The sequence below is a fragment of the Phodopus roborovskii genome, unplaced genomic scaffold (assembly GCF_943737965.1).
Source record: "Phodopus roborovskii unplaced genomic scaffold, PHOROB, whole genome shotgun sequence".
NCBI lineage: Eukaryota > Metazoa > Chordata > Mammalia > Rodentia > Cricetidae > Phodopus > Phodopus roborovskii.
Genome location: NW_026126448.1, coordinates 8,793,436 through 8,809,664, shown reverse-complemented (window position 1 = coordinate 8,809,664; position 16,229 = coordinate 8,793,436). Strand labels below are relative to the sequence as shown.

At 47.4% G+C, this 16,229-nt stretch overlaps 1 protein-coding gene and 1 long non-coding RNA gene across 2 annotated transcripts in view; one reads left to right on the top strand and one right to left on the bottom strand.

The window, feature by feature from the left end:
- The window catches only part of Cfap57 (cilia and flagella associated protein 57), a 69,096-nt gene that overhangs the window by 23,754 nt on the left and 29,113 nt on the right, over positions 1-16,229 (top strand). The window contains exons 10-15 of the mRNA XM_051188634.1: positions 3,872-4,084; positions 6,195-6,368; positions 9,359-9,520; positions 13,554-13,709; positions 15,315-15,408; positions 15,958-16,148. Of these exons, the coding sequence (XP_051044591.1) occupies positions 3,872-4,084; positions 6,195-6,368; positions 9,359-9,520; positions 13,554-13,709; positions 15,315-15,408; positions 15,958-16,148 (990 nt within the window). The remainder of the gene's footprint in view (positions 1-3,871; positions 4,085-6,194; positions 6,369-9,358; positions 9,521-13,553; positions 13,710-15,314; positions 15,409-15,957; positions 16,149-16,229) is intronic.
- Positions 6,194-15,629, bottom strand: LOC127225262 (uncharacterized). Its single transcript, XR_007834771.1, has 3 exons — positions 15,507-15,629; positions 9,370-9,497; positions 6,194-6,315 (listed from the first exon to the last, which is right to left on the bottom strand). It is a non-coding gene; the product is annotated as an uncharacterized LOC127225262 (long non-coding RNA).

Sequence of the window (16,229 nt, the reverse complement as noted above, 5' to 3'; positions counted from 1 at the left end):
CACCGTGTCTTAAAAAAAAGAAGCTGAAAGTAAAACAGATGAGTATAATTGTAAAAAGTTTTAATATGAGCCTTCCATGAGTTAGAAAGTAAAGAAAATGTAACACAGAATCATACTGTCTCTCGGCGGCCTATGGAATTATGGACTGTGCTTTCTTTGGTGTGACGGCATCTTGCCATCAGAGATAGACTGCCTTTGGTCTAAAGAACTTCCTTTGGCATTTCTTGCAAGGCAGGTCTTCGTTCAGTCAGTTCTCCAGTTGGTGTTTATCTGGAGATTTGTTAATGTGTCCTTCATAGCTAAAATAGAAATGTAGTTTTGCTAGACATAAAGGTGGTGGTTCTTGTTAATCTCGGTGCTTTAGGCAGCTTCCCACTGCCTCTGTGTCTCCTTCCTGATTGTCTGACAGAAGCCACGTGGTAAGCTTGGGCTGTTTGTTCCTAGTGCGGACCAGTTGGTTTTCTCTTAGGTTTTCATGTCGTTGGCTGGCAGTGTTTTGACTGTGGTGTGTCTGGACGTCAGTCTCTTTGTGGTTCTCCTACTTAAAAATGTACTATCATCCTTGGATTAGTGCATTCATGTTTTTCAACAAGTTCTGACTGCTTTCAGCATTACATACTTATTGTAAATTTTTCCTGATGCCCTTCTCTCTCCTCCCGGTACTCCCAACCCACATTTACTGGTGTATTTGATGGTCATCGCTCTTGGACTCTGTTAGCTTTTCTTGAACATCTGTTTTTCAGATTGCATGATTGCCTTTGATCTGTCTTCATGCTCCCCTGCTCGGATCTATCACTGAGCCCCTCTACTGACGTTTTCATTTTGGCAGTTATACTTTTCAACCCCAGGGTATCCATTAGCGTTTCTAAAAATGCTCTCTCCCTTTAGTGTTGCTAACTTGATTAGCTGCATCATCGCTTCTTTTAACTCCTCAAGCGTGGCTTCTGTACTCCTTTGGATGTGTTTACATCAGCCGATTCCATGTCTTTTGTCTGCTGAATCAGTCTGGGCTCCTCCCAAGACACTTTCTTTTGACTCCTTACTCGCTTCTGTCGTCTTGTTTTTGGTCACAGTATTTTTGAGGGATTTGTTGATTTGTTTTTGTTTCTTAAGTTTCCTAATTTTATGTTGGCTAGCTGTTTTAGGCACTATACTGCAGCAAGTCTAGATCTATGTTTCCCAAGAGCTGGCAGTGGGCAGGTTAGCTGGTAAGGATGTCTGACAGTTTATTTGCTCAATGGAAGAACTAATTCTGTAAAGCCTTTTCCCATGCAGTGTGCAGCTTTTAATGTCCCTGCTTAGATATTTTTCTTTTTTGGGTTTTAGCCTTCAGTATGCCCGTGGATGGCCTAAGGTACTTATTGATCACAGATTTCCCATAAGCCAACCTAGATTTCCCATAATCCCACTTAACTTCTTAAATTTTTAGCCTTTGCTACTAGGTTTGTGGGGGGGCTTGGAAACTGCTTTAGGCCATGAGTTTGGATGTGTCCTCTCTGGTTCTATCAGAGAAGGCACAGCCTTAATCAGGAACACAGTCTTCCGTGCTACCAAGAGGGAGCACGCCTTTACATGTCAAGCCTGGATTCTTGGAAGCACTCTTGAGTCAACAGAACTCACTGTTGGGTGCATGATCAGCTGTTATGTGAAACAAAAGCCTCTTGTACCAGAGAGACTTCCGCCTGAGTCCGTGGGTCTTCATGTAGCTTAGGAAATGGCTTCTGTGTTTCCCACATTCCGCTCCCATTGCTGCCCAATGGATGCACCCCACCACAGGCACACAGCCTCGTAGCCCCCAGTGAATTTTGACCATCTCATTCCCACCATCTCTCTACTGAAATTGTGCTGCTCGGCTGTTTTTTCTTTCCGTCACAGTTACCATCCTCCTCTTTGATCTCTCACCAAGATCTCCATTGTTTCAGGTGTGCCTAAAAGCATAGAGGCCTCCAGATTCTGTTGCAAATAAAGTCAGTCCCTGGCTGCCACACAGTGCCCTGTCTTAGTGACTGTCTTTCCCTGGTGCAAAGCCCTTACACCACCATACCCTGAACCTACTTTCCCAGCAGTGGCACCCCTACTTTGAGTGGAAACTGCAGGGCAGGGGTAGGGTGACAGGAACCCGGATCTTCCCCTGGTTCCACGCATAAGCACACTGGGGCACCAACAGTGAGGTACCATTGCTCTTGACCTGTCTGCACGTGGAGTGGAGCTGCTCCCTGCAAGACTGGCTGAAGGAAGGGAACCAGACGTGTCAGTCTCGATCCCCTGCATCCAGGGAAAAACAGACGTCAGCAACCTTTCCTTCCAGGGTGAAACTGTACGAAAGACTGGAGGTGGCATGTCACCTTGGCAGCTGCTGCCCGAGTACACTGCAGTGGCGTTTCAGGGGGCACAGACACCACAGGCTCCTCTTGCAGAGATTGAGGAGCTTTCCTTGGATGAATGTTTCTCCGTTGTCCCATGTCCTTCAAACAAGTTTCCGGGGACTGTAACTGGTGCCCATGTGCACATATGGTTTGTTTGCTGGCTGGCTGGCTTGCTTTAAAATGGGTTCTCTGACTAGCCTGGAACTCACCTAGTAGGTTAAGCTGGCCAGAAAGCACCAAGGATCCACCTGTCTCTGTCTCCCTGTCACTGAGGTCACAAGTGTGTACCATTATGCCTGGCTTTCCTCAACTTTATTTGTTAAAAAAAAAAAAAAAAAAAAAAAAAAAAAAGAGCATAGGGTCCTGATCAACTGCAAATTGTATGTAGGTGTGTCACACCGGTCTAACTGTCCTCCCCCTTCCAATGGAGCCTTCACAGTGGCTTGGCCACCATTGGGAGCCCGATCAGGAGCTGTGGCTCTGCCTTGGTTTGAATGTTGGGCTTTGGTTGGCAGAGTCTACAACCCTTGGCCATGTAGCTTCCCAAGCTTGGGGTGAGCGATGAAAGCAAGACTGCTGGGTTTGTAGCCGGGACCCTTTGGCATCTTGGGCTTAACCACCTTGATCTTCACGGGAGAGGGGGGCTTGATGGCCGCTGCACATGCACTCATTGCCTTCGCATTGTTTGCCTGCATCTTCTTCAGGCCTTTCTTATTGTGTTTCTTGGCAAAGGGCATGCTCCTCAGGAACCTTGGGTCAACCCCCTTAAGAGATTCGTATCTTTGTGACCAGGATTTCTTGATGCCATGCCTGTGCTGTTTTTAGGACTGGTTGTGTGTGGTGTGGTTCTTGGCCATGTCTGAATGGTAACCGGTGGCTCCTCCTGGCTTTTTTTTTTTTTTTTTAAATGTAGGTTATAGATGTCAAACTCAGATCTTAAGTGGTGGTTCTGATTATTTTTTACCAGTTAACTTAGGTCACTGGGGACACTAGCTGACATCCTCACTCTGCCATTCTGTGAGTATTTCAAAACTAAGAGGGTTCTCAAAGGGGCTGGAGAGATAACTTAGCCATTAAGAGCACCCATGTGGTAGCTCATAACCATCCATAAGTCCAACTAGTTCCAGGGGACCTGACATCCTCTTCTGACCTCTGCAGAAACTTGTAACCATGGGCAAGCCATGCATTCACATAAGATAAAGTTACATTGCAAAACTAATGTAAGTCAGCATGCACTCATAAAGTGAAAGGGAGTGGGAGTACATTGTTTTCAGATCTTACAACATTTGCATCTTAGAAAACAGAATATTAATGTGGCCAAGAAACCAACCATGTTTTTGTGCTTACAGACAGACCTCTACCAAGCATAGACATTCTGCCTTAGTCTAGTGGAACCCCCAGGTTTATCTCCTCCAAGTGTCGTGTGTGTGTGTGTGTGTGTGTGTGTGTGTGTGTGTGTGTGTGTGTACACTGTTCTCACCCAGTTGTGTCTGCACCCTTTGCAGATTCGTTCACTTGTGTGGAACATAGATGATAGCAAACTGATTTCTGCCGGGACAGATGGTGCCGTGTATGAATGGAATCTGTCCACGGGGAAGAGAGAAACTGAGTGTGTGCTCAAGTCCTGTAGCTATAACTGTGTTGCTGTCTCCCCTGATGCCAAAGTTATCTTCGCTGTCGGATCAGACCAGACTCTCAAGGAGATTGCAGATTCTTTGGTGAGTCACCCTCCCCCTCTCTGGCTGCTGCACAGTGTTGCAGAAGACAGACTCCGTGGCTTCTGATAGAACACATGAGAGGAGACACTCCTTCAAGGGACAGTGCCTGCTACGTTCTCTCTTGGGTCAGCTCAGTTCGTCACTTTTTGATCCTCCTGAATAGGTCAAGCTGTGGGTCCCCTTGTCCTTTCCAGTTTGCTTGCTGCCTGTAACTTCTCATTTACCCCACACACATGGAAATCAGAAACATCTCTAAAACACTCTTAAGCCACCAAGATGACTCACCTAGTAAAGGCACATGCCACCAAGCCTGACAACCTGAGATGGACCCCTGGGATCCACATAGTGGAAGGGAAGAGCCAGTTCCTACAGGTTGTTCTCTGATCCACACACACCACCACCACCGCTGCACACACCATTTTGTGCATGCACATACGCAAATTTAATTAAAATTTAATTTTCAATTAAACTGAGATCTTGCCCTTGTTCTGCACTTAGTTGAGATACAGGTAGCTGCCATCACCCAGGCTGGTCACTGTGTTCTTTCAAAATCTCTAACCTCCAGATTTTTTTATTACCACATTTGGCTCCTGAATGTAAGGGCTGAGAGGAGAGCTCAATGTGAACCCTGTATACAGATGTGGCTTATGCCCTTCTCCAGCCCAGCAACAGCTGATCTCTGGCTTCTTAGGATTTCTGCAGCTTCCGTCATGGGCTGGCACTTTGGGTGTGGGAGGAGGCTCATAGCTACTACAGCAGCAAATGAACCTGGGACAGGTTTAGAATACAGCTTGGTGAACACAGGGTGACTCTCCTTTGTACTCCCAGAGACCTGATCCTAGTTCTTAAGCAGCTTGTACAAAGCTGTACCAGAGTAATGCTCCCCCAGGGCAGAGCTATGTCCCCTCCCCTTGACATCACCACTAACTGATGCACGCTTGACCACCCTCCCACACACACATAATCATCAGAATGTGTGGATAGGTGAGTGGGTGGGTGGGTGAATAAGCAGGCATGCATGGAGGAATGGATTCCCTGAGAGCACAGTTTGGACATTAATAAATGCTTCCTGGATAAATTTATGATTGTCATCTTGTTCAGACTCTGAGGTATGTTGACAGCATTGCAGTCAAAAGCTAAAAGTGGAATCAGGCTGCCACTGACCACACTTACGAGTTGAGGCAAGTTACTTCCTGCCATGGCGACTCATCTTCTAATTGTCTTAAGTGTAACTTCCTCAAGGGTTTTGGGAAGACCAGATGAGTTGGAACAGGCAACGGATATAAGGCAGTGTTTGTACATGGCACCTTAGGGTTTCTGGCCCTTCCATTTGTATTGTTCCTAACACCCACAACTGGTTATAAACATCAAGAAACCAGAGCTAAAGAGACAGCTCAGTGGGTAAGAGCACTTTTTGTGCAAGTATGAAGACTTGAGCTGAGGTCCCAGCACCTAGGTGTGGCTGTGTGTACCTGTACCCCCAGTGCTGGACAGGTGGGGACAAGACAGAGAGGAAAGTATCATCAGGGCTTGCTGACCATCTGTCCAGCTCCAGGGTCAGTGAAGAGACTCTGGCTCAAAGGAATATGACAGAGTAAAAGAATAGGATGGCTAATGTCATGCTGGCTTCCATGTACTCACACTGGTGTGAACACACACACACACACACACATTCACACACCACATAAGACTGGAGAACTCCAAGTGGGCACAGTTGCACACACCTTTAATCCGGGCATTTGGGAAGAAACAGATGGGTCTCTATGAAGCCAGCCTGGTCTACCTATTAAGTTCTAGGCTACACAGTAAGATTCTGTCTCAAAAAAATAATGGTAACAATTAGGAACCCTGAACTGGGGAGGCAGCTGGGCAGTGGAGAGCTTGCCTAGCATGTATGAGGCCTGAATTGCAATCCCAGCACCACAATGGTGATGATGAGAAGGAAGAGGAGGAGGAGGAGGAAAAACTAATAAGTATTTGGTTTGGGCACCATACCAAATACTGTAAGGAACAGGGGGAAACATTAATAGAATTTCCACCCCAAAGATGACACTTGGGACACGGGAGACAGCTCCACCCCTCCCATTGAACGGACCTGCCTGTGTTCCAGATCCTTCGAGAGATATCAGCCTTTGACGTCATCTACACAGCCATCACCATCTCACATTCGGGACGCATGATGTTTGTGGGCACTTCAGTGGGAACGATCCGTGCCATGAAGTACCCCCTGCCTTTGCAGAAAGAATTCAATGAGTACCAGGCTCATGCTGGTCCCATCACCAAGGTGAGAGGTGCCTCCCCACCAAGCCCCAGCCCAGGCTCTGCCTCATAGACCTTCCCACCCTGGCAACTCCTCAGGGTTGCTTGTTTCTCCTCATTCCCCTTTCTATTTATTCATCTGTCACCATTCACTGGACACCTGTTGCCTGGGTATCCATACCCATGTTGGAACAACTAGGAATTTATCCTAGGAAGTAATCATAGTCACACATAAAGATCATCTGACACAAAATTACACCCAATAGTAAGCCCTTGGATGGGTGCTGTAGGTGTCCCAGCTAGGTCACCATCATATTTCCAGGCTGTAGTGAGTTTTTACCTACTAATGACCCTCAGGTGCCCACTGCTCCCAGACAAGAGGAAGCCATACCCCCAAGAGATTAGACCCTACCCTGGGAATATAGATACAAAGTCTACCCCTAGGAACAATATCATAGGCATGCTTTTGTAAATCGTCCTATTCCCTCTTCTTGCAAAGTACTGTCTATGTGTAATAGCTAAATGCAAAACATGGAGGAAAGGAAGAAAAGGTGCTAAAATAAGAAAGCAGCCTATGGCCAGTGGCAGATGGGTAGATAAGCAAATGTGAATTATTATTTCATTTGTGCAGTCTTAGATTTGTTTGGGTTTTTTGTTTTGTTTTTGAGACAGGCTTTTTCTGTGTAGCCCTGGCTGTCCTGGAAGTCACTCTGTAGACCAGGCTGGCCTCAAACTCACAGAGATCCACCTGTCTCTGCCTCCCAAGTACTGGGATTAAAGGCAGGCACTGCCATCACCCAGCTGAAGACCACAATTTCAGTTTTAAAGAACAAAAAATTGATGGCTAGATGGTGGTGGTAACTACACAGCTTCACAGATGTGTCAGTCATAAACTGTACACCAAATAATGGTTAGGGTGGTCAGCTTCACAGTGTATATATTTTGCCATAACAAAAAGTGAATGAAAGAGTCCTCTGGCATGAAAAAATGAATGCCAATAAATCAGAACCAATAGGAAAGTAAAAGTTATTCGTGGGGGCTGTCTATGATTACCCAGGCCCCTGAAAACCAGACCCTGAGAAAATGCATGCCTCCTTTATTTGAAATTGGATGGCATGAAAGATGTGTAATTATTTCCTGAATTCGATACCGACGTAGCATCTTAGTTACCTTTCTGTTGCTGTGATAAAATGCCTTGACCAAGGCAACTCGCAAACAAAGTGTTGGAGTCCGTGAGGGCAGAGTGAAGGAACATCTGAGACTCATGTCTGACCCACAACCAGCGGGCAGAGAGCAGTGATGGGAGCCTTTTGAAACCTCAAAGCGTGCTTCCAGTAACACACCTCCTCCAATAAAATCACACCTCCTAACCCCTCCCAAATAGGTCCTCCAACTGGGGACCAAGTATTCAAATATGTCAGCCTATGGGGGACATTCTCATCCAATCCATCATACTTACCTGTAGGCACTGTACACATTGGAGGAGGATTTTTCATTATAAAATGGCACATTTCTGTACTGAGTCTGGACATTGGGTCCAAAGTGAAGTGTGTTGACATGGTCCCATCTTCCCTGCAGAGCTACTAAGTTTTGTGATAAGATCATCTTTGTTATAGAAGCAATGTGTGTTCATGTTAGGAGTGAGATCATTATAGTAGCATCACCATTCATATTCTGACACCATCTTCCCTCAATACATATATTATACTTGTGTCTGGAATAAAGGTCACACTGTATGGTCATGCTTTCACAGCCCGCTTCTTAACGTTATTGTAAGATTGTTTTCTACGTGATTGAATGTTCCTTAAAAGCAGTGCTTTTTTAGAGACTGGAGAGATGCCTCAGTGGTGGAAAGTGTGTATTGCTCTTGTAGAGTCCAGATGAACATTTATTGACATAGCTCCCCTCTTGCTGACCTTTGACCTTCCTTGCTGCGTAGCTGTACCTGAGAGAAGCCAGCCCTCAGTCTTACAGGGTTAACTAACACAGCATCAAACTGGGAGTTGTTAAAAAAGCCAATCAGTCTCCAGGGGAGTCAGGAAGCCACCTCCGCTTTCAAAGACTCTGCCAGGCACCAACAATGCTAGGGACCCAAAGCCCAGGAAGATAAGATCATTGCAAATCAAGACTGACCTAGGTGTCAGTTAGGGGGCCTAGGCAGTCTATGGAGCTTCTGGCAGTGGAACCAGGACTTTTCTTAGTGCATGAACTGGCTTTTTGGAGCCCATTCCCTGTGGAGGGATACCTTGCTCAGCCTTGATACATGGGGGAGGGCCTAGGTCCTGCTTCAAATGACTCCCCATGGGAGGCCTCACCCTCCCTGGGGAGTGGATGGGGGCAATGGATGGGAAGATGGTAGGGGGAGTGGGAGCACAGGAGGGAGAGGGAACTGGGATTGGAATGTAAAGTAAGGCTGTCTTAAAAATAAAGATTAAATTAAATTTAAAAAATTAAATTCACTGAGGAAGGGGATTGATCACACTGTTCCCAAACTCAATTAGGGCCTACCGCAAATGATAAGGGACAAATTCCAGGTGAGAGGAGACAAAAGCATCCTACAGTCACAACCATAGATCCATGGTTACCCATGGTTACCTCTATGCCATTGGCTTAGTAAGGACCGCACTGAAGCAGAGACTGAGATGATAATGAGACATGTCTAACATATGGATGCACGATGAAGAGTGCAGACTCAACTAAATCTCCCCCTCTACAACGGGTGGCACCAAGAAATCATCCCCGACTACATGGTAGATGCCATAAGAGCTTCATACTTTGATTGTTTGCTTTTGAGTGAACTGAAGGTTTTCTCTCCCCAAACACTGACCCCCAACTCCCTCATCAACAAAGAAATTTGTTGATGCACCAAGGTGCTTCTGTCTGATTCCCCCGATAAAGAGCACACAAGCCCAGTGAAGTGTGCAGGGTTGCATGGACCAAAGCCTGTGCAGTAGGCAGCTCCGCCCTGGGCATCCACGGCCCCAGAAACCTTCGCCATGCTCTTTTCCTCCACAGATGATGCTCACCTTTGATGATCAGTTCCTGCTGACTGTTGCTGAGGATGGCTGTCTGTTCACCTGGAGGGTCTTTGATAAGGATGGCCGGGGAATCAAACGAGAGAGGGAGGTGGGCTTTGCTGAAGAGGTGCTCGTGACTAAAACGGACATGGAAGAGAAGGTAAGAACCAGGGCTAATGGGGAAGAACACAGAATTCCATTGCATGCTACATTCAGAGCGCTCAGGCTAGCATCTAAGGTCCTCTGAAGTATCTGTGACGTATAATGATTGCCAGTGCACGGAACCTTTATTCTAAAACACTTGACCTGGGAGGAGATGGCCCAGTAGGGCAAGTGTAAAGACCTGAGGCTGGATCCCCAGCACCCATCTGGGCACAGAGGCCAGCGTACAGAACCCCAAGAACCCCAGAGCTAGGGGTGGAAGAGACCAGGAGACCCGGAGCTCACTGGCAAGACAACCTGCCCGAACTAATGAACCCAAGTCCAACAAGAGACCTTGTCTTAGAACACAAACGAGAGTAACTGATGAAGACACCCATCATCAACCTCTGGCCTTACACACACACCATGAACATGCATGGACACCCACATGCATACCTCTCAATACCCCTGTGAAAAAGACTCTGTTATTCTCCCCCATGACTAGAGGGTTATGGACCAACTCATTCAAAGAGGCTTAGTGCTGGATCCCAACTCACTGTACTGGGAAACAGTAGGACCAGAATTGGATTCCAGATTGAATCTGACGATGGCTCTCAGTCCCTATACCAAGGGAACCTCCTCTTGTCTGTAGTTTGTAAGTTCTACACAGTAAATGTTTTACTGAAATCTGAGTGCATAGCCCTGGGCACAGCTCATGAATAACGCTGAATGTCTGGCTCTCAGAGAATCCCAGAGCTATACTGTCATTGCCTCTAAGAAAAGCATCTGAATCTCTGAGTGTGCTCCCTGTGGTTGCCTAGGCTCTGGGCATGAGTGTTTGGTTTTGAGCCTAGCCTTTAATGGCTGAGCCATCTCTCCAGCCTAGCATGAGTGTTTGGAAAAGTCAGACAGGGGTGCTGTGGCCCAGGAGGAGAGAAAGAACAGAACTTCCAGAACAACAGTGCAAAGGCCCAGCAGGATGGAGGCCCTGGTGTTTCCTGATCACCCTGGAACTTTTTCTATGACAAGCAAAGGGGGAGGGAGGAAGGAGGGAGAGCCTAGCCTCCCTGTGGCAGACAGACATGTCTGCTCTCTTGTTTTCTTCTCATTCTTCCCAGCGGGCAGAGAAACCAAACAGGAGATGCAGGGACACGCTCAAGGTCTGACAGTCTGGGCTAACTCTGACCCTGACCCCTGACCTCTGACCCCTGTCAGGCCTGACAGCACTGCTGTGACCACAGTGAAACATCGTGTGTGTGTGTGTGTGTGTGTGTGTGTGTGTGTGTGTGTGTGTCACTTCCTGAGCCTCCCTCCTCTCTCACATCCATCAGGATGAATCTGTGCAAACCTCTTCCTGGCTCCGCCCACCTCCTCTCTGTTCCTGCAGTGACATTCTGTAAGAAGTACCGTTTTTCCACCCGCCACCACTGGTCTTGTCCCGCTGCCGCACCAGCCCCAAATAGCACACAGAGAGACTCTGTATATGATACAATCTGTTAGCCCAGTACTAGTTTCTTATCGGCTAGCTCTGTCTTAATTATTAACCCATTTCTATGTATTTCCACGTGGTCTTTACCAGCGAGAGGCGGCTGGCGGTTCTATTCTCTCCAGATTCTCCATCTTGACTCCTCCTTATTACTTCCTCTTTCCTCCTTGTCTCCTAGTCCCTCCTATCTTGCTTTCCCATTGGCCAACAGTGCTTTATTCATTAACCAGTATGAGAAGCATATATACATAATGGCATCTCCCATCAACATTCCACATTCTCCCTAGTTCCAGCTCTGTCTTTCTATTCTGTAACATTCCAAGTAACTGTCTCTCAACCAGGAATTTACTCACTCAGTCATTTGGATGTACACGGGTATCCATGTGCTGGCAACAGTAGCGACTGCTGTGTGCCTGTCAACAGGCCACCATTGTCGCTGAAACTACAGAGATAAGAGATGCAGAGGGGTCCCTGGGCCTGGAGCCTGGGAGGAAAGCCAGGGAGAACAAGCCAGGGAAGCAAGCTGCAGCAGTGTTATGAAAAAAAAAAAAAAAAAAAAACACTGCCATGGGAACGCAGGGGAAGGACCCTGCCCCAGGCCAGGTTGAAGCAGAGGAAGCAAGCCCTGTACAGAGCCTTCCAGAACAAAAGGCCTTCCATATGGAGCGAGCCATGTGTGTGAAGGAGTAAAGAGGCCCTCTGGGAAGATGTGCCTAGCAACTATGAGTAGGGTGTGTTGCTGAGAGCTGGAGAGAATCAGAGAGGCCAGAGGCCTTTTACATGTCTTAGGCTAGAAACTGCTGGGAAGGACCACAGCTATCAATCAGCATCATGACAAGACTCCCACCCTGGAAAGATACTCTGCAGCATCGTAGAGACAGAAAACGGAAGGCCGGTGAGCAAGTGCCTTGAACATCCCACATCAAAAACTGGGCCATTCGCAGCAGTATCTCACTAGTTCAACACAGGCCTTGGGGCCACTGACTTTCCTGCTGAACCTTACCAGTGCTGACAGTATCTGTGTGAGGCTCCGGGGACAGGACTGTGAAGCCAGACAAGCCAAACCCAACGCTTTGGTATAGCCAGTCAGTCACCTGGGAAGTCTTCCAACATGGCTCTCTCTCGTCACCACAGAGCCAGGCAGGCACCACATTTTCTAGAGTCTCTCTCTATAGTCTTTCCATTCCTTCATGCTTCCCTCCTGCGCTCAACCTCAGCTCAAGGCCCTACCACCTCTCACCTGAACCCTGCAGTCACATTCTAACTAGTCACCTCGCTTCTCACGCATCTGGGCTGGACACCATCACCAGAGCCCTGCTCACACCAAAGCCAGCCTAACGGGGTTAGCCGAGGCTCTTTGGGGGCCCTCTAGTGCCACGTCCACACTTTGTGCGTGACCCACGGTCTCCTAGCCACATGAGGACCCAAAGTGGGCACCCTTCCTCTCAGTACCTCCCACATGCTAAGTCCATACCTGCAGCCAATTAGAAGTACAGAAACAAATGCAACACACTCTGTGTTGTCATGGAAATAAGAGAAACATCAGCAAAGATGAGGGCTGGGGTGTGGGGGATGCAATCAAGAAGAAATCATCTGTGTCCTTTCACTCCTCAGCATTGGCTCTTCAGGAAATGAGGGATTTGCATATTACAGGACTTTCAGGAAACTTCAGTGGCAATAGAAACAAACAAACACTAGCAACTAGACTTTGGAGCCAAGTAGAATCAGGACCTGTGTTAAAGCAATGGTGATGATACCAGCTACAGACATGAAAGCCATGAGTGGAGACAGTGACGATGTCATCGGGCACTTAATCACAACGTATAATTATGTGTTTATCTGGCTGCCTCAATAGGCTGTGAGTTTCATGGGGACATTCAGCAAGTATATTTTGGGTTTGCAGTGTAGCCCGGTGTAGAACTCACAACATGAGGCCCTGGGTTTGATTGGAAGTACCAAACAGGGAAGGAGAATATCTCGAGTACCTACTATGTTTTACCTGTGTTCTTGAGCTACATCGGAGAACAAAACCAACAAAAACATCTGTCTGTGGGGAACTTAACTTCTAATGAAAGCAAAAGGCAGCGGAATAAAGAAAGCAAAAGGAGCATTGAATAATTACTAGGTGCCAATATTTGAAGAATAAAAGGCAGAACATAAGATGGGGTTAAGAACGGAGTCAAGAGTTCTGTGCTGAGAATGGGGGTGGAAGGGTGGCAGAATTAAACAGAAGGTCCTAGTAGGTCTCACTGAACAGGTAACGTTTATGTCACTTTGAAAGACACGTGAGTGCTATTGGCACACAGTGGGGCCACTGAGCACACATTATAAAGACAGAGGAGGACTCTGTCATCTGTATATCTTGTAAGGGAAACAGTGACAAGTTCTAACAGCGACAGATTACATTTGAAGCAAGGTAGAGTAGCAGGTCCTAAGCTAAGGTTTAGGGACACACACACACACACACACACACACACACACACACACGCACGCACGCACGCACGCTCGCTCGCTCGTACACACGCACCACTGTGAGCGCTCCTAATTCTGTTTCCTTCTCCCAAAGGCTCAGATCATGCTGGAGCTGAAGACTCGCGTGGAAGAATTGAAAATGGAGAATGAGTATCAGCTTCGGCTGAAGGATATGAACTACTCGGAGAAGATCAAGGAGCTGACAGACAAGTTCATCCAGGAGATGGAGTCCTTAAAGACGAAGAACCAGGTGTGTCCGAGAGCCTGAACCCGAGCCTCAGCAATAAGCAGTTCCCATGCTGCTGGGGTCGGCCAACTGCATGACCTAACCTTGCCGGATTCCATGGCAGGCAGGCGAGGTTGATCGAGGGGGGCGGGGGACAAACACGACAGACAGACAGAGCTTAGTGAGAAATTTTATTAGAAAGGGAAGGGGTGGGGAGGAAAGAGAAAAGAAAAGAGACACAGAGACACAGAGAAGGCAGAAGAGAAGAGGGAGACAGGAAAAGTCCTGTCTGCCCCAGCGAATAGCAGGATTGAGAGGGAGAGAAACTAAGTGGGTGGAGGTCTTTCTTTTAAAGGGGTCCTCTGCATCTGGGCTGACCAGGGTACTACCTGAGTGCATTCTGCCAGGTGACAGGGGCAGGCCAGCGTAATGCCTGAATCCTTACACTAAGGGTACCCGTACGGTTCAGTTGTGACACCCAGCTGCTGGGGGAGATGTATAGGACACAGGAGTCAACAGGACAGCCAGGATATAAAGCTTCCCATGTGAATGGTACTGCCAGGTAAAACGGTTCGTGGAGAAGAGGTAACAGTATGCGTATCCCCCAAAGCCGCTCTTCTGGGTAGCTTACCTTTTGTGTCTAATACACTTTTGGAATTTCCAGATTCTCTATGGTGAGAACTTTTCATTTTTGTGACAAGGGAAAACTCATAAAAAAAAAAAAAAAGTCGCAAGAGTGCTGTAGGGAAGGAACTAGCAGGTGTGCTGATCTCTAGACTGCCAAAAATCAAATCTGTCTTAACAGTTTGTAGTTGGGCTTGGCCCCGGCATTTGTGAGCCTGTCTTTATGCTATGCCAAATCTGCCTGGCTCCCTCATCTACAACCCCACCACCTTTTGGATCAAGGAGTAGTTGTACTGGTAACTTATCTTCACGGGTCTATTTGGTTAAAAAGCCCTTGGCTGTTAAATTCATTCATTCATTTATTTATTTATAATCCACTCAGCCAGGCATCAAGTGTTAGTTCAGTTCATAAGCCAAACACAAAGCCAGGCCCGGAGGTGGCTTCCTCAGCCTGCCAGGAGCTGGCTGGCTCAGGTCCATACTCATGTGTGAGATCCTGAGCTGACAGCAATGTGGGCTGGTGTTGGGGGGTTTTCTATTTGTCTGGTTGGTTCATCAGCTTCGTTTTTGAAACAGGGTCTCACTTTGTAGCTCTGGCTATCCTGGAACTGTATAGACCAGGCTGGCCTCGAACTAAGAGATCTGTGTGCTTCTGCCTCCTACACACTGGAATTAAAGGCGGGCACCACCATACCCAGCTATCAGCAGTAGATGATTGGAATGAATCCCTGATTTTTCTCCTTAAAATCTACTTAATCCATGTCCAAACCAAAACGCTTCTCTGGCTAATCCATTTTATCACATGTGCATAAAGAGCAAAAGCATAGACGTCTCAGAGCAAATAGGATGTGGATAAAGGTGGCCCTGTGCTCGTGGCTCAGCATAACAAGGTCAGGTGCGAAATAAGGGCTTGAGAAAATTTTTGAATGAAGATGTTACCAGTAAAAGTAGCTCTTGTGCTATTAGTGCCTTTGACAAATGAGAAAAGGCGACTCTTTGTTTCAGGTTTTAAAAACAGAGAAAGAAAAACAGGACATCTTTCACCGAGAACGCATAGAAGATCTCCTGGACAGACAGAGCCGGGAGCTGCAAGACTTGGGTGAGCCACAAGGGGGGAGTCACATGGCTGAGGCACAGGCAGCTTAGAGGCAGGGAATGTGATTCTGCCTATGAATACACTACTTTATCGGAACTCACTATGGTTTTCCCTCCTGTGTATTTGCTCATTCCTCAAAATACAAACATGCCAGTGAGAAGTTCGGGTTTGGATCTTGACAGACTGCCCGACTACCAGTCTCAGCATTTCCTTGCTGTGTGTTCCGGAGGCTCAGCTTGGTCGTCTGTAAAATAGAATTATAAAATCCATATTGTGTACTTGGGGCATTTTCCTGACCTTGAACTCTCAAATGCCTCCTACCATACCTTCATAGAAATGATTTCTCTGTCTAGAGTTGGGTGCAGGGAGCTTGGCCACCTGGTGAGACATACACAGGACAATCACAAGAGTTAGGCAGGCCTTGAACCTTGGATCTGGAGGCGGCTGCTCCAGCTGGTGTGGGAGGAGCAGAAAAGAACTCGGTGTGGTATGTGCGCCAAAGGCTGGTGCTGCCTGCCCACACAGCATGCCGACCCTCCTGTGTCTCTCCAGAATGCTGCAACAACCAGAAGCTGCTCCTAGAGTATGAGAAATATCAGGAGCTACAGCTCAAGTCCCAGAGGATGCAGGAAGAGTATGAAAAACAGCTCCGAGATAATGATGAGACAAAGAGCCAGGCCCTGGAGGAGCTGACTGAGTTCTACGAGGCCAAACTCCAGGAGAAAACTAGCCTTCTAGAAGAGGTGATCCCAGGGAGCAGAGCTCTGCATCCCTTTCCCAGAGAAAGGGCAGTGCAGATTGGCTTGGGGGGGGTAATTAGAGCC